This window comes from Myiozetetes cayanensis, unplaced genomic scaffold (assembly GCF_022539395.1).
Source record: "Myiozetetes cayanensis isolate MyiCay16 unplaced genomic scaffold, myiCay2020 scf3, whole genome shotgun sequence".
Taxonomy (NCBI): domain Eukaryota; kingdom Metazoa; phylum Chordata; class Aves; order Passeriformes; family Tyrannidae; genus Myiozetetes; species Myiozetetes cayanensis.
In genome coordinates this window covers 42,934,920-42,960,429 of record NW_026087521.1, presented here as the reverse complement: position 1 = coordinate 42,960,429, position 25,510 = coordinate 42,934,920, and the positions used below count along the sequence as shown (strand labels likewise).

The 25,510-nt window shown below is 38.3% G+C and overlaps 1 protein-coding gene across 3 annotated transcripts in view; it reads left to right on the top strand.

Moving 5' to 3' along the window:
• The first annotated feature begins 261 nt into the window (after positions 1–261).
• KITLG (KIT ligand) overlaps positions 262–25,510 on the top strand; it is a 56,914-nt gene continuing 31,665 nt past the window's right edge. For 2 of the 3 annotated variants that reach the window (XM_050324937.1, XM_050324936.1), the window contains exon 1: positions 9,102–9,200. In XM_050324937.1, the coding sequence (XP_050180894.1) occupies positions 9,183–9,200 (18 nt within the window). In that variant the 5' untranslated portion in view covers positions 9,102–9,182. Of the gene's footprint in view, positions 650–9,101; positions 9,201–25,510 lie in introns of those variants that run through there. The other variant, XM_050324938.1, reaches the window with a different exon arrangement.

Sequence of the window (25,510 nt, the reverse complement as noted above, 5' to 3'; positions counted from 1 at the left end):
AGGCCGGAGACCCCTGCCCCGCTCCGCCGCGGTCGGCTGCGGTCACTTCTCGTGGGCACCGCCGAGTCCCGGGCACCGGGCGGGAGAACTCCTCTGCACCCACCCCCACGGGGCCCGTACCCGGCGCTCCCCGCCCCGCACGCTCCCCGCCCTCCCCGCATCCCCGCCCGCCGTTCCCCGTGGCGGCCCGCCCGCGACCCCGCTCCCCTCGGGCGCTGGCAAGGGGCAGGCTTGGCTTGTTCCTGCCTCCAACTTCGCCCAAGTTAACTCGGGTTTCCCCCGCCCCGCAGGGTCTGCCTGGCCTCCCGGTCCTCCGGTAGGGAGGGAGAGAGGGTGGGGAAAGGCGTGTCCTGCCTAGGCTGCCGCCGCCGCCGCTGCTGGAGGCAAATCGGAGATATAAAAGACCTGGTTGGGGGTTGATTGTGCTTTCAGTCAACGCAGACGCTCAGGTCGTGGGGAGGGGGCGCAGCGGGGCGCGCAGAGCGGCGGCGGGACAGGCGGAGGCAGCGCGGGGCTCGCCGTGGGCAACCCCAATGCGTGGACTATCGGCTGCTGCATTATGCTGGAGCTACAGTTCCGCTGAAGGGAGTTTGCACACGGCCGGCTGGGCTGGACTGCAGCGCTGCCGTTCCTTATGAAGAAGGCACAAGTGAGTGCGGCCAGGCTTCGGCGGCGGGGGGCGGCTGGGGACACCCACCTGCCCCGCGGGCGGAGCGGGGCCAGGGCCGGCGGGGGCGGAGGGGCTGGGCGGCCCGGGGCAGCCGCCCGGTGGAGAGTGCGTATCCGCGAGGGTCTGCGGGGGCTGCGGCTCCCGGACTGCCCGAGAGGTGAGGGGCGCCGGGGGTGATAAGTGCTGCCGCCGGTGAGCGGTTTGGGGGAGCGAGCTGGGGTGGGGGAGAAAAGAATTATCGCTCGGTCTTGCCCTCGGCGCCCGCAGCCGGTGGAAAAGTTGCAGCAAGCGGTCGGACCGTCGGCCGAGACTTGGGAGACCTAGGAAGGCAGTGGGGAAAATTGCCGTAATAAATCAGTTGTCTGTGTTACCCGGGCGAGTGCGAGAACACGAAACAATCGGGGGCAGCAGCGCCGTGGCTGCGGTGCTCAGTGTCTCCCAGCACACTGCCCCAGCGTGCGGCGCCGGGTGGGTGGTGTGGGAACCGCGGCATTCCGCCTCTCGCCCTCCCGCATCCCGCCGGGAAGTCCCGCTCAGTGCCGCGGCGTCGGCCCCTGCCATTATTTCTCCAGGTTCTGTAGAGATTTCAGTTGCTATGCTATGCGGTTTTTTAGAAAGAAGGATAGGGACAGACGCGAGTGGAGAATTGTAAGAAGCAGCAGCTCAGGGAAACTCTGACGGGAGAAAGTTTAAGGCTGGTCTTTGCAAGGTGCCGATACCCTCAATCCTGGTAGACCCCAGCGAGAGCCAGGACTGCTCCGGGAGAGAACAATGCATGGACACGCACACCGCTGCCTCCGCGCTGGGGGGCTTTTGCCCGCCCCTCCAACGTTGCTTCTTGGTTAGAAGCGAGATACTTTTTGCTTCCGTCTGTTTCTTGACAACTGCTGGGTCGCCTACACACCAGTAGCCTGAAGACTCCTCAGCATGCAGTCATTGGAAAAGACATAAAACATATTTTAAAAGAAAGACCTTACTGAAGTATTTTGGGCAGTTAAATAATTTTTCAAGAGATGACAGGAATTAGAAATAGTCACTTTCTGAAATATTTAAATCTCAGCTGGCCAAAGCGCTGGAGAATGTGCCCGTGTTTAAGGAGTTATAACCTGAAGACTTATTTTTTGTGATGCTGAAGTACAGTGGGGTTTTGTCTTAAATTATAAGCTCTGAATTTTAGCAGTGTGTATCCATTGCTGGTATTCACACTAGATTACTAAAGATGCCTTGTACCACAAAGCTGTTTCAGATCCTGTATACTAGTGTATTTAAATATGCTGAATAGATTATTAATTGTGAAGGGCCTCTTAAAAAGTCTTGAGAGCCATGTTTATGTGTGTTTAGTTATATAAATTCATTTAATATTGGAATGGATAGCAATAAAGTCATAAGATTGTTATCCTAGCCCATGGAAGCATAAAGTAGGGCTGTTTCTTTCATGAAGAAAAAATGTTCAGCAAATGAATGAGGATTTATGAGTGCAGGCGGTCAAGTGTTTTATTATATTCAAACTGTAAACTTTTAAAAATCAACAGAGTACTTTTGCAATTTCAGAGCAAAGCAGGAACAATCCCTCTCTCCCAATAAACTGGGAAAGAGAGGCAGTCTTGGCATTCAGGACCATATGGCTTCACTCAGGGACTCACAAACTATAGCCTGTGGAACAGCTTCTTGTCATGGTGGTGAAGCATCTGTCAGCCTTCAAGCAGTTACACTTCCTGCTTTTTGGACGCAGTGACAGACTCCTACTTCTCCAAAGGGTTGTTTCCTATATTTTAAGAATTAGCAAGCAAATGTGATACCAAACCATTAATCATTCTTAGGGGATCAGAGCAGGAAATACTTCAAGAAGACTTTCCATTAAAACCATGAAGACCCTATTCAAAGAGGAAGAGCAAGTGAAGCAGGTACAAGAAGGTGGACTTAAGCACATGGGGCCACTTGACACATAAGTAAATCTTAATCTATATGCTGTCCTGTGGCTTCTTGGGTCATTACCTAGATTTGTAACTGTCATAGTGAAAAGAACAGGATTGAGAAGCCAGGAAAGAAGTTAACATTTCTTTTAATAAAATATTCTGCAATAGACGTAGTACAGAAAGCAAAAACCACAACACCACTGAGTCTTGAAAAGATTTGGTAATGCCTGGATAGTGCTTAAAATAACTCAGGGATTTTGATGTTTAAGGTAATGTTGCACAGGGATAATATATAACTAGTGCAGCTGAAAGAGTAGCTGAGTCATACATCAGTGCAATGAAAGTGCTGAAAGAAAAGTCGTGCTGAATGCTAAACTCAAAGTGAGCAGTTGGTCCCTTTGTTTAAATCAGTGTTAACCTGAGAAACCACAGGAAGCATGTTCCCCAAGTGTCAGTTCTAGAAGTGATGTTTTTGAAACTATGTGATTTGATGGACATATAATCCCTCTTTTTTAAACATACCAACACCTGGATTTTTTTTTTTTTGGTAAAGTTGTAATGTCTTTAAAAATGTGATTAAGCATTTAGGGTCTAGTCATACAAATCCTTTTTCAATGGGGCTATTTCCATGAATTAATCTTATTGAAGGATTACTTGAATGAGAGGATTTGCAGGCTTATATACTTAGTAATTAAAACTATTATCAGAAGTGAGTTTATATCCTTTTGCATGCTAATATTAAAAAAAATAAAATATCACTGTCTGTACAGCCTTTTACATTTTGTATAAAACAGGACGAGTGATGCTAGTGTCATGATCTTGCAAAAAGGTGTAGCAGTTTTCTCATTTGCTTGTTCTTTGTTTGATTTGAAGACAATCTAAATAGGATTAAGTTACTAAGAAATATGCTGCAAAGAGGGGTCACCTATGGGGTACCTCTGAAGGCTGCTGATGTTAAGGTGTCACAGATACATGGTTCAGGCACTTGATCTGCAGTGACTTAGATGCACATCCTCTTAGAAACATCAGTATTAAAAATGTCTTTGATTTTAACTCAGCTTTTTACCTCTGAATGTGCACATTATTGCTAGTAGTTCTTAGGCTATCTTGTCCATAGTATGTTTGTGTCACTGAGGTGGAAGCCTGTGTAGAAATTATTTTGGACCAATACCTGGATAAAGAATTAGTACACAAATTGCCCATTCCAGTTTCACATGAGCAGGCTAAATCAGAAATGCAAAGCAGATACCCGATACCTTGGTGCGAGCTTGCTTTTAGGGGAAATAGTGAGCTCTGATCACCAATCTTTCTTGCTTATTCTGCAAAAAAAAATCAACATTAAGCACTGGAAGACTTTTGGAGCTCATGACGGGTATAGATCTGCTGCTCATTAGATAGAAGAAAATTTGCTGGAGCCAGAAAAATGCTGTGCTATTCACATTGAGCAATGGACTACGTCTCCTCTGATCCCTTTATTTTGACTCTGCTTAAGGGATGACAGTTTGTGAGTACTGCAGCTGGAAAGAACATCCTGGAATAAAGAGTCATATGGAGAATAAACAGTGGGGCGGGGAGGGGGGGGGGGAAGCATTTTGTAAGGCATGTTTAGTGATCTTTTTATTTATTTTTTTTCTTCCTGTTTGTATTGTAGGCCTGCAAGTTTTTATCTTTGTGAACTATTTCGCACTTGGCTTTGTAATTTAAACTGAGGCCACTGACCCAGTTCTGCCATTGCACTGAAATCTAGTTTCTCCTTTTATGCACTGAATGTTAGTCCTTCAGGTACCGTTCTGTAAGCTGACAGTGCCATTCTCCAAGCTTTGTTATGTGATTTAATGGTATGCTGGCTCATGTAATCGCCATATTGTACAAAAGTTAAGAGTTGGCAAGATGCAGCCCTTGGCTTTGAACGGGCAATGCTCAGTATGCAGTATGTAAACACAACACCCATTTATTTGAAGCAGGGCAGGAAAAATCTCCCTACGCAATTCCACTTGAGTGTTGTGGGAGCTGACATGAAAACGAAAGTGCTTGTTTTCGCCCAAACCTGAGGTTAGTCAGCCTTTTAAGTGCTTTAAGCGCTTGGGGTTTTTTTTGTTTGGTTGGTTTTTTTCTTCATGTGTTTATGGGAAAAGGAGATGGACAAATGTAAGGTGAGTGGAGAAGGGTAGCGCTTCTCTTTAATTTTGTTGTTTGTCCAGTGCTTGTGTTGCCTACCCAGTCATATGTAAACCTGCAAAACCAACTTCTGTAAATATCACTGATGTGGAAATAACTGGCTGTAGGGAGCACATGAAATACAAACTTCTTTGCTAGATGGTTTTACTTATTGACAAATGTAAATAGTATCGGACATCTATTAGTATGTGAATGAAAAGATGAGAAAACAAAAATAGCGTGAATTATTTTATTTGATATAAGCTGGTAGCATGCATAATATCAAGAGATTGATGACAGCAGATATGCTAATGAAGACATTCTCTCTATTGCATGTCTAAATACAAGCCGTCTTAGGAATTCAGATTAATGCACACTTTGGATCACATTAACATAGGAAATAAATTGTCATCTAATTTCCTATTGTTATCTAATATACACTGAGTGAACGATTGGTTGCTGTTTCAGTTTAAACCATGTTTAAATTATACAAGGTAGATGGATGTGGTAATGACTTTAAATCTAATTAGGAATTTTCTGCTCTATATGTATTTTACCATTATTGTTGCTGTGTGGAGCAGACCTAATTTTTAGTGCAAGGTGAAAATAGCATCAGGTCTAAGATGTCACTGCAGGTATGGCCTGAAGAAGGCCCTTGTGGTTGTCACTGCTTTGCAGCCATGCTTTGGAGCACACTGTTTTGCAAAGTGGGTAAATCCTGAGCTGTCAACTATTTCATCACCACTTGAAGTGACACTAAAAGTGAGACCAGGTGGTGCAGCCTTGTGGAATGAAGTGCAGGCTCCTCCTTTGCAGGCCCAGTAGCTGACTACTAGTTCACTGTGGTCAGTGCTCCTGGAAGGATCTCTCAAGCAGGTCCTCTGTAGATGCAGCTTTTACTTAGCTCCTAGCACTAAACTTTCTCTGCTGCTAAAGAGCACTTGTAAGCATGCAGGGACTGCAGTATTTGGTTACTTTTCTTCATTTTTTGGTTGTAAAACCCACTGGATGGAGAAGATCAGGTTCAGGACCCTCAAGATCATATTTAGCCCAAGCCACAAAAGCTACCCCTTCTCCCACCTGTATAACAGTTATTCACACTGTATTTCTTAATGTTCCAATAAAGCATTTCCAGGAGTCTGGCTGGGTATCTCAGTACTATTCTACCTTCACTGGCTTTTCACTGATTTTGGGCAGCAGAGCTAGAAAGTTAGAGAGGGGTGTGTGTTGGTAGTCTTGGAGTTGGGGCACAGGTGGGCTACATGCTTTAGCTTAGACTGATGCTCTGCAAAGCCTGCAGGTTTAGGCTGTGCTGTCACAACACAATGAGTGTACAGAGATCACCTCTGGGTTTGCGAACAACCTTGATTCAATACGGACAGAAAAAAGCTAATCTAGAAGAATTTGCATGAGCATACTCACTAAAGTGAGAGAGAGATAGGTGCACATCTTTTCTTGAGTAGCCTCTTAGGTCTCCAGGAAGGTTCTACTATCTAGTTTGTCTTATTGAAGCTGTTATGTTGAAGGTTTATTTGTTCAGTCTTGAGGGTGGCTTACATATGAACTAGGAATGTGGGGGGACTGTATTTCAGACCACTAGTCCAAATTCACAGATTGTGAATCATGCCACCCTCTGAACCTCCATTCGGAAAGAATTAAGCATTTTCTAGTCAGAGTCTTAAAATACCAGTCTGTTGATCCTGTCTGTTCATGTGGCTTGGCCAGTCCTATGTGATTGAACCTGGCTTCAATGCAGTCACCTTAACTGTCTCAGTGACAATAAACCCTCATCCAGTGCCTTATTTAGCGGGCCCTCTGCTGTTTATTTGGTTATTATTTGTTAACATCAGCTCCAGGGACATCAGTTCACTGACAGTTAAGGCCAGAGATAAGTTTATTCCAATTAGCTCTATCATCCCTTCTTTAGATATACTTTAAGAATCACCCTAAGTATAGCTTTAGAAATATGTTAAGAATATGAGTATATTTATTGCGGACCTACATTCTGCATTTGCTATGTTGGAAATCTTTCTACTCGATGTAGTCAGGACTACTTGTACTGATAATCTTCCAGTGTCTTTCCTCCTAAATAAATGACACTATTTTGTAATTTTCCTCACTACCTTGTGCTTCCTTGGTAGGAGCAGACCAAGGTATGTCTTCTGTTTATGTTTGCAGCATGATACATCATTGCTGGATGGATTCTTTTGTCTGTTAATGAACACATGACTTCTAATTACTTTTGGGAAAAAGTTATTCTGACAGTATAAATCAGAGTGTGAAACTAAGTTGTGCATGTCCTGACAATCTATCTATCTGTGTTAAAAACAGAAAATGAACTCTACAAACCATGGAGCAACTCTTTTTGTTACAGTTGCTTCTGTACAAAAGAATGAACTTAATGATGTGTATACAGCACATACTGAAAATATGGAATAATACACTGATAAAAAAGTTTGTATAAACCTTATTATATTAATATATAATATATATAATAAAATAAATAAATAAAATATGTATATAAAATAATATATAATATAAAATAATAAAAACCAAAAATAATGTTTATTGTTGTACCAGTGCTTGTAAATGTGGAGGTTTTAAAGTGTGTAGGGAAGTTTCTTCCTCCATTTCATGTTGATTCAAAAAAATTCCTGTCTCTTTATGAAGATTTCATAATTGTGTATAAAATGGGAGTACGATATCAAGGTGCTGACTTTTGTGGTCTAATAGAAGTATGGTACTAAGGAGTCAGGCATGATACATTTAAATTAATAATGTGCTGTATATATGCAAAATAATTCAGTAAATGAAAATAAGTGCTTGGAAATTTAGGGAGATTGAAATTTAAACATGCTAATAGTCTATTGTAAAGAAGTCCTAAGTTCCAGCCCTCTAATTTCCAACCTCCACTTACTAGTTATTAAGTGAACTCAGCAAAATTTGTCTTTTGCGTTAAATGGCAAGCAGACAATACTATGCATTATGTCTTTAAACTGATACAGATCTGAATGTCAGTTCTTCCTGAGATTTGTTTTTCTTTTACTACTTTGAAGCACACAGGAATAGGAACATTAGTCAGCCAAATGAAATTAGGAAGCTTGTATAACACTGCTTGGCACCATCTTTCATTTGGATTAAAAAACGTGTTCCTGAATAAACAGAGATTTTTGGTGGTTATTTTAAAAAGGAGAAAAAAAATATATCCAGTATTCATAATTGCTGCCTTTTTCAAGTTACTGTGGTTCAGCAATGTGTGGATTGCATTTGCATTCTAATAGCAATAACTATCAGCACTGTAGTTGACACCAGTTTAAATGGTTCTGATGGGTATTGCTTCATTTTCAAGGAAATACAAACCCTCCTAATAAACCGTAAGTTTAAATACTGTCACTGAAGCTGTTTTGATCTTCTGTATTATAATCCCTGGCAAAGAATTTGCCCTAGATTTGCCATGCAGTCTCTAAAAATTCTGGCCATAACTGTAGTCTGTTCTAAACTTTAGATATATTTCTTCAGTATTTGTTCCACTGATAGGATAACACTGGGCAGTGAAAGCCCTGTTTCAGGCTACTAAACAGGATGCTTGGTTATCCTGCAAGTTTCTCTCCTCTCCCCCTTAAGACAAAAAACTAACTCTGTTTCTTTGTGCACCTTTCCTTTGTGCACCTATGTGTTTAAGTCAGCATTCTCACCTCTTATAATAGAACTTCAGCACTTCTAGCATCTAAAATACTGAAGGTGTGTATCAGCATCTTTTCTCCCATGCAGTTTAAGCTTCATCTGTAGTAAATGTTCTCTACATATTTTCATAGAAGTCTATCCAGTGGCCATTTTTATTTCCTAGTATCTTTTTGAGGCCCACTTCAAATATTAGTCCTCTGAATAACCTGTTGTTATTGTATTTTATCGCATCTTTAAAAACCAAGTGTCTCAGGATAAGAATGAATCCACTGTTCTGTGGGATGTGTTGTATTTTTGTATTACAACACTCACCAGCTATTACTACAGTTAGGAGGAGCCCTCTGAAATATTGGTCTGCTATTTCTAGAAGAGACAATACCTTTTACTCTGTGAAGTCAGTAATTTTCTTAATATATTAAGAAAATTCCTGCCTCTTTTTTTTTTTTTTCAGTCATATACTTATTGAGACCAAAGGAAATCCTTTTAGAAGTAATTGTTATTGCTTTCCCCTCTATCGTTCAACTTCGTTACCTAACCAAGTCAGAAATACTTGATTTGGTGCTTTCATTTGACCTTTAAAAAATTTTGGCCTAAAACGTTCTTTCAATCAACTAAAGTGAATTTCCTGTCTCTTTTCCTTTCTCTTCTCACACACAGGTTTTAGGGATCAACTAGACATTTGCCAGTAATAGTCAGATTGTCTACAGAACTCTTGGCCATTTTCCACTTTAACGTAATGTTATTGACATTTACAAATGGTGACATATGTGAAGGTAATCTATTTTATCCTGCTAAAATCTGATTTATTTCTGTTGAAACAAGTCCATTGCATCCAAGAACATTATTTCAGTTACTGTTGAATTAGTACCTGTTTAAAGTGCTAATTATCAAACAATTATGTTCTTTTTGGCTTTATTCATTATGATAGTTGTCTTCTCAACATGCATACTCTATTACTTACTTCAAAGTAAATGGCACAATTCCTACAAAATTGGGAAGAATTTTTTTTCTGTACGAGTTGACAAATATCACTCAAACTTACTAAGAAATGTCATCAGTTATGAAAATACTAGTCTTACTGGAATTTTAGAGTATATACATTAAAAAGTATATGTTCTGTGGAGATTTACATGAGTCTTCTTAATGATGGGTTATGTTTTCTGTGACTTTGATATTTTCTTTTCCTAATCAAGGAAGCAAAAGAGATTTTATAATAGGCCAGGCAACTTAAAGTGTGCTCTTTAATAAGAGTGATCCTAGGAAACATTTGAGAACTAGGTGTAAAAATAATCTAAGAAATCATATTCTGTTGTGTCAATATTTGTATGAGTTTCTCTATTAGCACATCTGTAACAAGGATGCTGTTGAAATGTACCAGAATTATTTCCCTACTGACAACTGCATGTTCTAATCCACATCACTACTTTTGACCAAATGTAAAGCTCTATAGGGTATAATCACATTACAGACAATTTCAAACTCTGTTTTTTTAGTAAGTAACCCCTATGAAAATTATCAGTAAAATTAAAGTAAAAAAAGTAGTTTTGTCAAGGTGTTGCATTCTGTTGTATTGTTGCAGATGCAGTGAGGATACTTAACATTTTGAGTCAGTGTATTTAACTAAATTCAGAGTACTGTGTTACTGGTTTAATGGAATTATATTTTATAGGCATCTGTATCTAATAGACATTTATATTTCTTCAAAATTGTACAGACTTGGGGAGCTTTTTTTTCTCAGATTATTTTTTTGTCCAGTTATATCTGCATCTCCATAGTCATACCGAGCTGCAAACTGAGTGAGTCAACTTCTTTCAGAATGTTTATCCCCCAATTTCTGTGTTTTTTAAGGAAAACCATAAGTGCAGATTCAGATTTAGGATTAGATATTTACAGTTCTCTCTAGTTAGCATAACTCAAGCAAAAACATCCAGACAGCATTTGAACTACATTCATATTAATTCTGTGAACACAATTCTGTGACAACGAAGATAGCTGCAATATATCCTATGTCTCTGTTGTAAGCTGAGAGCACTTACATATTGGTATATATCATGGAATGTGCTTGTTCTCCCTGGAAACATAGGAGAATTGTGGGGAAACACTGATACCAGATGCACTTTAATGGAGTTTGTAGTTGTTCACCTATACAAACCCCAATCAAAACCAAAAACAAACTAAAAAACCATCCAAAGAAATACCCTAAACCCACTCACAAACCACCAGGATGTTAAAAATACAGTTTGTGTGTACAGGTCTAAGGTTTGGGGGAGGATATAAATTAAAAGTCAAGTTATATAAATTATACATTGGGTTAAATTTAGTGTAAAGGCAAGGTGTTTCTAACTTTATAAAAATAGGTGATCTTGGTGTTTATTTTTTAATTTTTTTTTGTATATAGTAACTCTTAACACATTAACTCTTAGTTCTTGTCTTTAGGGTTAGTGACTACATTTAAAAGAATTTTTCTTACCAACTTGCCTCTACTGTTGTGTTGTCAGCAGATCTTGCTGTATTTAAATCAGCAAACTTGGTAGAAAGAAGATGGAAACTCTGTATTAATAGAGTTCAATGAAAGGAGTAGAAAAGCTCATTTCCTATAAAGGAAACCTTTTCAATGCACTAAAAATCTTTGTGTTTCAAAATGCATACATAAGAAGAAAGAATTGAAATTACTTTTTTAGATATTTTTTTTTTTTAAACGATCAAAGAAAAAAATCCTAAGTAGCCCCATACTGTATCTCTGTTATCATAACACTTTGAGAAAAAACTATTTAGGACAGAAAGCAAGTGTAGGACTAAGTCATTAATTTGTAGCATGGCAAAAACCTAAGAGGTAATATTCTCTAATTGTCAGTAACCTCATATAGTTCAATCTGGTAAGAGGGTTCACAGATTGATGACAATATGTGCAAGCTACATAAGTTACTCAGGTTAATTGAAACTAAAAGAGATTCTGAGGAACTTTGTTAAGGTTTAGAGAAGACAGGAGAACAGATGGCATGATGGCAAATGGAGTTCATTGTGTTGAAGAGCAAGGGGGATGCGTTTTGGAAGAAATGTTTTGAACTAGTTGTAACTACATTAAGAGTGGCAGTTTCAAAAAGTTAGAAAAGCTACTTACCAGCTCTTTTTTAATGTTCTTGTAGCAATACTTGTTCAGGAAAAATGAGTGAAAAATCCCTGTATTGTACCCATACTAGAACAAATCAGCCAACATATTGGGATGCAGTAGGAACAGAAAGAAATTTGAAAGGGGAATACTTTTATGATGGTGATCATCAGCCACTCTGGAAAAAGTTCTGTTTTTCCCACTGGAAAAAAGAGCATAACAGAAATAGGAGTCCTAAAATAAGCACAAATATTATGTGGGAACAATTTGCATATGAAGGGGACTGAAAGTTGATGGCAGGAAACTACTGAATGATATGCAAGAAATAGAAGAGAGAAGGATGGCTGGATATTACTGATCCTTCCTTGGTATAAGAACAAATAAATGTTTAACACAGCTGAAAATCAGAAGATACTGAAACAGGCAGTGCTACCTTCACACACAATTACCACTCTGGAAAGGTTTTTGACACTAGATATAATGCGACTTGAAATGTGACTGAGAGTCACTTCCAGAAAAATGGGTAGTCCTAGTATTCTCATCCTTGCACATCTCATTTCCTCCTCCCCTCATTCCTCAGGGATTATTTTTTGTCTCTGAGCTGAATTGGCTCATCACTGTCTTTCAATGTACTGACTTGCTTAGGGGTCAGGTGAATGTCAGAGGGAGGGAAGCTGTGGAGAAGGAGTTGCTGAGAGCCCTCTCTCAGCAGCAGGAAGATGTTAGATTGCTTCAGACCATCTCATTAACCTCGAGTGAAGAAAAAGGGATTACACACTTAAGTAGGTAAAAAAGCCATGGTTACTTGGGTTTATACTCTGAGCATGAAAGGTTGTTTATCTTCTAATTCATGTGATTAGGAAGAAATTTTCATATAGACAATATATCCTGTAAATGTTAATGATCAACTTTCTTCAGTTTTTGTTGGCCACCAGACCGATCGTGTACCAATCTGACACTTCTCATTTTCCAAATCATCATTGCCTTAATTGTACCAGTCAGATTTGGCCTAATTATAAACTCAGTTTCATACAACCATCTGCCAAAATTACCATCTGTAACAATTCAGCCTTTAGCTTTGAGAAAAGGAAAACACTTTAAGATATGTTGTAGCTGAACTCAAATTACATGTGAAAATAATGACAGCTGAGACATTTATACTGAAAGATCATTCTTTTAGCATGTGACTATGAATGGTGAGAACTCAAAATTTTATGCAGAATTGTCGTGTTGCATAGCTCTAGTCACTGAAAAACAGTGGAGTTTCCATGTACTGTCCCTGCAAGACACTCTTGTACAGCACTTCGGTATCAACAGGAAAAAGCACTTAAAAGTGTGTTGTCCCCTTTTAGGGGTGTATAGGAATTAAAAATGTACTTGGCTTTCTGATGCAGTAATGAAGTCATTGACCTTTTGTGTTAAAGGAAGCATTTTAATCAGTCCCATCCCATTTTTTGCCATGTTCAACTTTCATTGTCCTGGAAAAAAAAAAAAATCTTACATGTGGATTGAAAGTCCTAAAATGGCCATTCTGGCAATTTGCTTTCTTAAAAAAAAATGTATGATTCGGGAAAGTAATTTTAGAAAGAACTTTTAAAATTAAAAATAACAATGGCATGATGCATTTTAGTAAATCTTGAAAATCAATGACATTTTTGACATATGAAAATATTTTCAGTTTAGATCAAAAACTTGAAAAAAAAATGTAGTTGATTTTTTTTTCTTACTAATATACGAGCATAATTACTTTAAGACAAGGCAAAATGTGTCTAATTCCAGCTTGCTGAGGTAAATGGCTTATTGGCTGCCCAGTGCTTACGTTGTCTTGCAAGCATACTTAAATGTTTTGAAGATTAGTTTCTAATTTGATGTACACTTACCTGATTTGTCAGCAGTCCCACAAGCTTCAAGGCATTTGAGATTAATCTCATCTATTGGTCCATCACTTTGGATAAATATTCTTTTCATAAAGAAATACAGATTCATTTTGAATGCACTTATTTTCTAATAACAACATAAATGTAAGAATGCACTATCCTTTTACAGATCATTACCTTAAAGCTAAATTGTTCACTTTGGTATTGAGTATGTATAGGAAGACATACAGTTCAAATTATGTAGGAAATAAAATGCTGTCTGAGAGCTTAGAGCATTTTTGGAAGTAAAATTATTTACTGGGTAGCCTTCATAAAAAAATATGAGAGAATGGAGTTGAAATCAAGATCTTGGAAAAGTAGTGGTGTTTTTTGTTTTTTGTTTTTTTTCCCCAATCAGAAAATGTTTTAAATCTGATTTTCTTTTCCTCTGTGTTATTTGGAAACAGCTGAGATAAACTTTCACGATTCTCACAAACATCTCTTGGAGCACTACTAGTATGTATGGCTCAGCTTGCCAGGTACAGTGATAAGTACAAAATCAACATCTAGTGAAACCTCAAAAATGTATCCTTTTAAGTAGGTTTAGGGAGAATTTAAGCCTAGTAATGTTTCTGAAGGGCTAGTTGAAACTTCATTTGATTATTGACAAATATGGAATTATGGGCTCCAAGTTTTTGAATGGTAAGGTTTAAATTTACACATTTCCCAGGGAGATATCCCAACAGATGTTATGCTAGCTTTTAGTTAGCTAACTACTGTACCAAGAAATGCTATGTACAAAGAAGAACAGAATCTTTGTTGCGACAAATGAATTCAACATGTTGAAAGTCCTCAGCGGTTTTCCTATATCTCTTGATGAAAGAAGTTGAAAACTTAGCACCAAAGTCAGGAGATACAGGTTTCATTTTTCACTTTTGTTCGTTTTCAGTATGCTGGCCGTTGAGCGGCTTTCCTGTAGGTGCTTGTAATCTTTTCCACTGACAAATTGTCTTCCTGAAACTTTTTGCAGCTTTTGTAAAAGTTGACTATAGATTATTGTTAAAATGTTTGCAGTGGCTGTTTATGGAACCAGAAGCTGACTTCATTGCCTAACAACACATGTTGTTCGAAACAGAATGTGCTGTGGAAAGGGTTATGTATTATCTTAAAACTCAAGCTGTTTCTAATAAATGAGGCACTGTTATGTTGAGTTTTCCTCATTCATTCTCTTATGGCACATACTAAGGTCTTCTGTCTTCTATTGACTTAGCGTTTACAAGATACTTGTAAAACATTGCATTAAATCTGTAAAACCATGTTTCTAAATCATGAATAGCACATCATTATTAGACATTATGTGGAATATAGTAAATTTCTCAATGAAATGAAAATTAGTGAGAAGGAGCAGAAACTCAGGCTTTGCTATGGAAGACCATAACCTGGCCCCATTTCTGCAGCTAAGTTATGTACTGGCATTCCCTTTGGCTTGAGTAGATCAGGGTGTGCAAAATACTTTTCATCCCTGTTACATGCCCCAAGGTAATCATTTAGGTTTAGAGGAGTGCTTGTAAAAGTATGTTTTGAATTCTGAAAGAACTACTAACAGCTTTGATTACTTATGTTCAAAATTTTAGGTGTCACTACTGATGACAGAAGGAAACCTAAAATATCCCTTAAGTATTTCCAAAAAGAACCAAGATTTAAAGCGATGGAAAACCAGAATGACCTTTTTTCATGGATGTTATAGTTGATGTTGAAAACTTTGACCATAAGCCTGGCTAACTATCTATTTGTTTTTGTTTTGTTTTGTTTCACCTGGGATAGAGTCAATTTTCTTCCCAGTAGCTGGTATAGTATTGTGTTTTGGATTTAGTATGGGAATAATGTTGACAGCCTGCTGATGATTTTAGTTGTTACAAAGTAGTGCTTACCCTAAGTCAAGGACATATCAGCTTCTCATGCTCTGCCAGCAAGAAGGCTGGAGGGGCACAGGAAGCTGGGAGGGCACATGGCCAGGACAACTGACCCAAAGTAGTCAAAGGGATATTCCATACCACATGATAAGCTATCATATAAACTGGGGGGGGAAAGCTGGCTAAGGGCAACTGCTGCTTGGGAACTGTCTGGTCAGTAGGTGGTGAGCAGTTGCATTGTGCGTCACTTTTTATTTGTATATCCTAATCATTTTATTACTGTTGTTACCATTATTATTTTCTTCTTTTTCTGTCCCATTAAACTATTTATACCTCAACCTATGAGTTTTCTCACTTTTATTCTTCCAGTTCTCTCCCTGATTCTGCTGGGGAGGAGGAGTAAATGAGAAGCTGTGTAGTGCTTAGTTGCCATCTGGGGTTAAACCATGACACTATTCACAATACAAAATCACTTTTCTCACCAACATAAGTGTTACATCAGAATTTGAAATTCGTCAGCTGAGGTTTTGGGGGATCAAAGTAAAAACTTCTCATTTCCTGTTTCGAACCTTTTTAAGTTGATGCAGGTGCTACTGTTTGGAATATATCCAAAGAAACTAGCTTTTGTGAAAGTAAATTTGGAATACCTTTTAAGTCAGCAGTTACTTATCAATGGAAGAAACTGCTCTGAATAATGAGGAGCGATCCCATTTAAAGGTTACGTGACTTACTGTTGATTTGCTCGTCTTCACTTTAGAAAGCAGCCACCTGGCTGGATACTGCGTCCATTGTGACAATTGCAATAATACTCAGTAAGAGTTAGGGTAATCCTCTACTTACATTTGCTGGAGAGGAGAGAGGAGAGCCTGTGAAACTAAGGTACTGTAGAGAATAAATAAGTACAATTTGTAATCTGAAAAGAGGTGAGAGAAAGAGAATGCTTTGTTTATTTTCCATGAGTGTTTTTTCGTTTGTTTTTTTTTTTGGGGGGTGGTAATGCTGTTTTTTATGTCATGAAGTAATGAAAGTCAAATGGATTTTATAATTATGCATAAAAAAGACTCAGATGGTAGGGTTGATATTCACAAGTGCATGAAGAGAACAAACCAGAAAGAGAGAAGTAAAAATATATAAGCAAAGGAGCAGCGTTGCCACATTGGTAAAAACCACTGTCATACACTAAGACTGCACAGCACTAAGCTTTTAAGCATCAGAACAGTGAAGATCTGGGACAGTTTCCCAAGATTCAGCTCAAACCCTATGTTCAGTTCTGGGCCCCTCACTACAAGGAAGGCACTGAGGTGCTGGGGGGTGTTCAGAGAAGGGCAGTGGAGCTGGTAAAGGATCTAGTGCACGAGTCTCATGAAGATCAGCTGAGTGAGATGAGGTTGTTTATCCTCTGGAAAAGGATGCTTGGGGAGACCTTATCACTTGCTACAACTACCTGAAAGGAGGTTGTAGCAAGGTGAGAGTCAATCTCTTCTCCTAAGCAGTAGAACCAGAGGAAATGGCCTCAAGTTGTGCCATGGGAGGTTTAGATAGGACATTAGGAAAAATTTCTTGACCAAAAGGGTGGTCAGGCATTGGAACAGGCTGCCCAAGGAAGTGGACTCTTAAACCCTGGAGGTATTTAAAAAACATGTAGATGTGGTGCTTAGAGACATGGTTTAGTGGTGGACTTGGCAGTGCTGGGTTAGCAGTTGGACTCGATGATCTTAGAGGTCTTTTCCAACCTAAATGATTCTGTGATTATTACCTCCACTCCCACTTTACTCCTCCCCTCTTAGGTTTTCTCCAGTCCTATTAAAAATGTACTCTATCTTATCAAAGGAGTGGGATATAACAGAACTGTTATCTGGAACCTACCTATTCCAGGAGTTACCTGAAACCCACGGTGACTCTGAAAGCTGATACTGCTATGGAGTGATGGCAGATAGCCAGTGAAGAGATTTATGCTCCAAGAATACCAGTCTTCTGAATGCCTGCTGAGGAGAACTTCCCTGTATGTTGTAAGTCAGGTAGTAGTTGATGCCAGAGCTTTTCTGGATGGACCGCAGAGTACCACATTTGCCTGATGTTGGTCATGAGATCTTCACAATGACAGAGGGAGTGAGGGGCTGGTGCTAAATTGCATGATCTTTATCATGATGCTAACCATATCATTAGTGCAACCTCTGTTTCTCACTTGACCCTGAATGCCCTGGTAGACCACCAATGTAGACAGCAGCTGTAAAAAGTCAGGAAATTAATTATCTCACAGTATATAGTGCAATACTGATGTGAAAAATTATCACCCATCAGCACTGTCAAAGCTTATACTGGTGTTAGCATATCCAAGAGATTCATATAGTGTCCTTTAATCACATCTAAGCTTGTAATTGTAAGGATGTAATACAGTTAAGAGAGGTGGATGAAACACAATCTCGACTATACTGGCATCTAGTTTTTGTCTGTGTTCAGAAATTATCCTTTCATAATGAGGTGTCATATCAAGCAGGTTGGAGAAATTAGTTCTGAATTTGTATCCCTATAAAGATATAGCACCTATCAGGGGTGTTATCAAAAAAATTCAGTGTTCAGAAACAGAAGAGAATGAAGTACCAAGGAGGACATTTTCATCATATACATGAGTTTTAGTGTATGCCCAGTATCAAAATGGCTGTTGTTTTCACTCTTCTCGATAATTATATTTTTTTTTCATCTATTTTTTCAGTGCAATAGTTCTTCCAACCTGAATTCCAGGTACCTTAAAGCAGATGGAAAAGATCCAGTGCAGAATTTCTGTAATGAGTCTTACTCCATTTTCTTTACTGGTGCTTGAAGGTCTAAGATTAAAAAAGTTTGCTCTGTATATATTTTCATTATAATTCAAAAGAATATTCAGCATAGTGGACTTTTTTTTGCATGAACTTGGCAAACAAGCAAGACCTCTGAAATAGATCTTTAGAAACAATCTTTAATTAAGTACTTTATTTAAGATAATGTCTTTTCATTCCCTAAGGAAGTCAGATCATCCATTTCCATACAGTGTGAGAAGCTTGTCCTCCCTACAAAGATAACCTTGTACCTTATACTGTCTTCCCCTTTCAATTACTTAAAAATACCTTTGGATCTATGCTAGAAAACTCTACAATAAGTTCCCAGGAGGGAAAAAAAAAGACAGCTTCCTCTTTGGAGTTTATGGAAGGTTTTGTTGAGTCAGCTAAGTCTGATCTTCTGCTTATTTCTGTTTTCATTGTGCATATATTTTGAATCTCAGTGTTTTTGTTAATAGAACAAGTAAGTATTGGCCTTTATCACTCTAAAATTGGGTAGAAAAATGAAAAATTTCAGTAGCAATCCTGGATGATTGTTACAGAATTTTATAACTGAAACACTTTTGTCCTTTAAAACTCCTGGTTCTTTTACAGAACTAGAACACCACCTGATAGATTATTATCAGTAAATACTTATATGGATGCCATTAACACAAGTTCCAGAGGCAACATTCACATATAATTACCTATCTCTTGGTAACTTTGCTTGCCAGTATTTGGGAACTAAACTCACTGGCTGTCATCCAGGACAGATTTAGGATGCATGGAAGCTGCCTGATTGTCAAGTGAGATTAAAGAATGGACAGAATTTATTGTGGATCAGATAACATTTTTAAAGAGCCAAAGCCTATATTTTTAAAACAGCCAAATATTTTGCAATGGTATCCTTGCAGGGATTGAAAATAAATATGTTAATTTACACATTAAGAAGACTTTTGTAGTTTACTGGATGTAATTACAAAATACCTGGATTGCAATGATTTGCAAGGCAAACTCTATATCAATTTATACTTCTTGCTTATCATGTTCATCTTGGCTTCAACTGAAACACACAAACCAAACTCAGCAGGAGTTTGGGTGCACCTTACCAAGTACAACAGTAACACATTGGCTGGAGCAGCCAGCTGCTTCTGCATCTGTGGAGAAGAGCTGCAAGGGGTAGAGGATGATAGCACTTGGCCTGAGGTTGCATGAAATGAAGTTGGCACATACTCTAAGCAGCTTCCTAGTTTTCCCAAGATCTGAGTGGTGGGAAAAAATGGTGTGATTCATCATTTTCTCAGCACAGTAAGACTATATATCTTAAATTTTTCTGTCTCGGGAAATAGGTGTGAGTAACTTGGCAGAACTAGAGAATTGTTTCTTTGGGACTATCTTTTATCCATTGACCTGAATAGAATTATTTCCAATTCACTAAGAGTGTACTTTACAAGAGGAGATGGTCTACAAGGATCTGAATACAGTTGACTTTGCTTTTGCACACGTGGCTGACAGAGTCTAGCAAGTGCTGCTTTAGCATTCTGCCCCCAAATGAACGATTAGATGAAAAGTCTTGTTCTTGTCAGTTATCATTAGGCATTTCAGGAGTGCCATATGGGTAAGCAAGTGAGAGAAAAGGTGTGGGAAAAGAGGTTCTATGGTTGGGAAAATCATGGAAAGGCAAATGCAGAATTGTCACAAAAAGATCAAACAGCTGTGAAAGCAGGTTGCCTGTCAAACTCACTTGAATGTAGGGAACAATGGCACCTTTCCCTGCTCGTATATGTAAAAAAAAAATTTTAATTTCCTTCCACTTTACCCCTTGAATTACTCCTATATTACGTGTTTGAGATATTATATAATGAACTGGGTAGAAAAGTGTTCTACGTTTTATAAATAACTGAATATACGTTCAAGTATATCTCATCTAAAATACTCCAAAATTTATTCTGAGAAAGAGTGACTAGCATTTCTATAGTCTGTGTTTAAATCAGAACCTAAATAAATCGCTCTGATACTCCATTGCTTACTTTTATCATGCTCCCTACTACATGTCATTATTTAAAAAAAAATGAAGAGTGTTTTCAGTCACTAGAAAAGTATGCAACTGTATTTTGTAATCATAATAAAGCATGTAGGGTGTGATCCAGAGATTTTTAGGTGTCTCACCCCAGCGGAGTGACTCACGGAGATGGAGCTAGCCTACGTTTTGTTCAATGTACTGCCAAAATGTCGTTCAAGAAAACTCACATGTTGACTGGGGAGCTCTCCAGAGTTAAGGTGCCCAATGGGAGTGCATGTGTGAGGCAAGGATACACATAAACCTTCTGATACCTCTTCAGTGAACATGTATTTTTTTCTGTATTTTGGCTTGATAGTATAAAATGCATAAATGTTCTGAAAAATAAGGGCTGGGAATACCAGTGTACACCTAGTTTGCCCCTTTTATCCAGGAAGTCATCACAGATAGGAAAGTAGCTCCAGTGGTAGATGTGTAGATGTGGCACTTAGGGATATGGTTTAGCAGTGGACTTGGCAGTGCTGGGGTTATGGTTGGACTTGATGATCTTAGAGGTCTTTTCTGACCTAAATGATTCTCTGGTAATAAGAATGTAGATACAAGAGGAACAGAGCCCAACTCCCATGAGCTGGAATTACCTTGGTTATAGAAATTTTAACCCAGGCCTGACACTTGTTAGTGAGCACCCTAGTTGATAGGCTATTATGTTTGGTGAAACCAGTGCCGGTCTTTTGATGGACAGTGGGTGTACACTAGACTTAAGGCTTCAACTCTGTGTTACTCAGTGTTAACGCAGTGGTTCCTTCAGCTGCTCCTCTGGGTACTTGAGAGTGTGTAGGGACATTGCCAGTTCCAAATGTGGTTACCAAAATACTTCACTGTTTTCAAGTCTAGGTGGTCATGGGTGGGTGACTTCTTTTTCCAAACTTAACTCACTTTTTGGGGGTCTTGAGCAATGTCTAGCATTTAAGCAGTATTTAGGCACACCCTAAATGTGTTATGTTACCCCTGTCATTTGCAGGTGTGAAGGTATCACTGTATACCATGAAAATGGGAATTGGATTACATTCTGTATAAATGCTTTTCTTTCATTTTAAGATTCTTCCATGCTTACACTAATTTCTTAATGGGTTAAAGACAGTTCTTCCATGACTTTTGTTATTTAGTCTCTATCACAGCTACATAACTGAATAGATTAATAGGCATAGGAGAGTATTACTGTGTGTTTATGCATCTCAATGCTTTGTGGTTTAAAAAAAGATGAGAAATATCTTCCATGCTATTTTCATTTCCTCTGAATCTCCTTACAAAAGGCATTTTGAGGCATAAGTATAAACACTGTTAGCTATCTATGACTGACCAACTGATGTTGTCTGTGGCAGAAGTTCACAAGCTGTGCCTCAGGAAAGCAGCATGCAAACACTTCTTGATGAGCTGATGTTAGGAGATGTTGCTACCCCAGCATTAACAAAAGTGAAAAATAGATTTGGGAAGTCTGCTCCAGGCTAAATGTTGTTTCATACTGTCAGCTAACCCTACTGCAGCAGTGGCTTGGTTGTGGTTAATTGGGTAATTTGCTCAGGAAACTGGGCTGAAGAATTTTGTGGATAATGTGATTTAAAAGCAAAAAATTTTATAATGGAGAACTCATTCATCTGTTTAGTTACTACCTTTCCCTATGTTTAATGCTCTTTGCGGTTTATTATTTACCCTTTTTTTTATGATTTCTCACTACTTGTGATTAGAATTGTTATCAAACCAGACAAACTAGATATTTGGCAGTGTCCAAACTTTCCAGTGTTCATTATTTAGCAATGTGGTATTCCCCTTCTTACTTTCCACTTCAGGAATTAGCTGAACATTAACCAGCTGATTGAATATCTTTGATAGCATACTGTGAAAGAGATGCTAAACCACTCATTCAGCAGCCTTTGTCAACACTTCAGATGGTAAATGAAGAATATAAATGAAAAGGATGTTGTTTTAAATCTGAAAGGATAGGCTTTAACATATTGAATGGCTAGCTAAACTTCTAAAATGCAATTTCCTCAAATTCTAGATTGTGGCTTACAAGCAATAGTGCAAATCATTTTCAGAATTATCAAGCATGAATATTGGAAGTCTTCTGTTTTAATTATCCTTTTCAGTCTAATCATGATTTTTTCCCCTTTCACAAACTTAAATATTCAGTATTTAAGAGATTACAGAATCTAAGAAAAATTAAATAATTTTTGAGCCAAAAATAGGAAGAGACCCTTTGGTATACAGGTCTGCCTCCTGTCTGCCATAACTCTTCAATTTAATGCTAATATATGACGTGTGATTAAATCCTGAGGGCAGCTTTGAAAAATCCTATGTTAGCTTAGAGGTAATTATATATGGAAATCTGTTATGAGTGCTGTGTGGGTAACTTTATTTATGCTTAGTAAGGTATGAAACTAGCATCTCTATTTATAAAGCTATTGTTTAAGGTTCCCTTTTGTTCTGTCCTTGATTTAATTCAGTCTATTCAAGTTTTGCTCAAACAGCAGGTTTGGTCATTAGTAAATAATGCAAAAATAGCTTAGCTCTTTGATCTGTACAGTCTTTACGTACAATATGCCTGAAGGCATGTGTAATATAAATATTTTGTAAGTGCAAATAAATAAAGGATTTTGGATAATAGGCATGTTGAAACTAGCAGTATTTTGAAGATTTTCAGTTGCTGTTGGATAACAGAGGGAGCAAATAAGCAAGAAAAACCTCAAATCTCAAAATTTACAAATCATTTGGTTTTAATAGCAGCTATAAAATTAGTATGTTTTTAAATCCCATTATTTACATAGGGGGAAAAAACGTATTCTTATTGATTTGCATAATTATAAAATGTGTAGTGATTTTAGACTTCAATGTATGGACTGTCTTTAGATTCAGAAGTATGAAAATTTACAAGGTACTTCAAAGTTCTGGCTTTATTTGGAGTGTACTACTGCATTTATTAATATTACTCAGTTGATCTGGTGAAAAAGTATTTCCAGTTAAAGAGTTTTGTTACTTTTTTGATTATTTGATTGTTAAGTTAAACGTCATCCTGTGACTGTGACACAGTGAGCAAATCCCATCTTTACTTACTAGTCAATACTGAGGAACCCAATAAAGAAATTGTCTATTTCTGGTGTGAGCTCCATCTCCAAGGAACACATCAGGGAAACTGAATGTAACTGCTAGTGTACTGTTTAACTCTGAAAGTAGAACTACAGGGTTTTTTATTACTGAAAGCAGTGTAGTTAATTTTGGAACTGGTTGTCATTAACTCCTTGCCTTTTTTCAACAATTTAGTTCCAAAAATCAAGAATGAAGAGATAGTCTGTCAACCTGAGGTGCCCTTTGGTTTCCTCTGTAATTCTGGATCTTACATGAGGGGAGGGATGTGTTTCTCTGACCACTTCAAGCTAGCTCTTAAACAGCTTTGACCTCTTATACACTTCAGGGAGCTCTTAAGGGTCATTTCAAAGACTAACAGCATCTTTGTTACATCTCCCCAGACCTCAAATTGTTCATATATGTAAAAATGCAAAGGTTTGTATAGCATAAGATACAGAGATTTTGTGAGAAGGACTGTAAATTATTTTAAAGTCTTCACACAGGGAATTATGTTCAGTAATGATTTGTACAAATATTAAAATAGAAGTATTTTAAATGCTAGTTTTGTTGAAGCAAGAGACATTCTCAAAAAAGGTTGTTGCATATTGAATGTGCACTTTGCTCAGAATATTTTTGATTTCTGTCTCTGTATGTCCTGTGTATGCCTGTGGGTACAGTTTAGGGAAAGCCAAGTGCAGGCTCCATGGTAATGGACAGCCCTAGCTTGTCCCGTCCTTAACAGAGCATTTTGGCTGTCTCAGTTATCTGGATCAGAGAGCTGGTCTGTCTGAAAAAGAAGACAAAAATGGAAGTTGTCTGCCTGGTATAACTGACTAAACCATCTCTCCAGTGCCAGTGAAAGAAGTAGGGAGAGGTGGCTGGATTGTCTTTTCCACCAACAACCCACACTGGTTTTAACTAAATGAGTCAGGAAGCCGTATTCTAAGAAAGCTAATGACCAGTTTTACTTGTAGAATAGATAGAAGATTTAAGAGATACAAGAGAGACATTACTCTTGTAATTTAGCAGCTCTTTTAGGTAAAGTGCCTGGCACTGTTCTGTGACATTTATGTAGCTCCTGACTGATCTTTATTATCATACTTTCTTAGGCCATCTGGGTTACTATAATGATACTTAATCTTTTTAATCTGTGATTTTTTTTCTTGTTTTCGTAGAAAGTTTGTCTGTGTTGTTTCATTTGTTTTGGTGTTAAATTGAAAGGTTAGATAGTGTATGAAGGCAAGGCTAGAGACTTGGTGTTCTTTACCTGTCACAGGGAACTGACAGGGCTGAGATGTATCTTGGTTTGTGTAAAAGAAAATTCTGATCTCAGTCATTCCCTCACGGAGGCTGAGGAGCCTGCACAGGCAAATTCCATACTTGCCATAAATGTACACCATCATCCACTTTTGCTGACAACTTCAGTCAGCTGGCACAAGAAGCTTCACAACCTGAGGCAACTTTTGATTATCCATAGCTTAAATGCTTTAACATTCTGGAAATAAAGATCTACAGCTTAAACTTGGCACAGGACTCTGTGGGAAACCAGTGAAGCACAAGGAACAACAGAAGGCAAGGAAGTTCAGGCAGTGTAGCCAAGGAGACACCCAGGTGCATCACAGCTAGTTATCTGGTGTTTTTCTGGCTGAGTCTCACAAGCTTGTGTGAGTACATTGGATTGCTGTTTCTAATCGGATTTAGGAGGGGAATGTAGTGCCAAAGCCAAGCTGGCACTTCTGAGACGCCAGGGCATGTCACTTGAAGAAAATGTACTGTATTGCTGCTTGAGATCTCAGTATTTGGGCAGAGTCCAGTTGTGGGTTTGCTTGCAGTTTAAGTGCTCAAATGAAATGGCTATGATTATGAATTTTTTTGTTTTATCTTGCTGTGGTCTGGTATAATTTTGTTCCTTATCAACCATTATCACATTAGAGATGCAGATTTATTGAATACATTGTCAGGTGAATGACAATTATTTTGTCAACTTTATTTTGTTGATAAAGAATATTGCAAAGTTTATTTTTTTCTTATCTTTGGTATCTGAAAATTTCACAAAAACTCAAACTAAGCAGTATCCTGTGCAAGTAATCTGATGGCTCAATACCAAGTTTTCCATTATTACTTTAAAGATTCTAAAGATAGTTGCTTCCAGAAAAGATCAGTTAAGTGCATTTCCTTGGATTCCTACCATGAAGATTATACTATAGAGTTATGGATATGTCCTTGTGAAATATAAAGAGCATTGTTGCATCTAGATTTCATATATG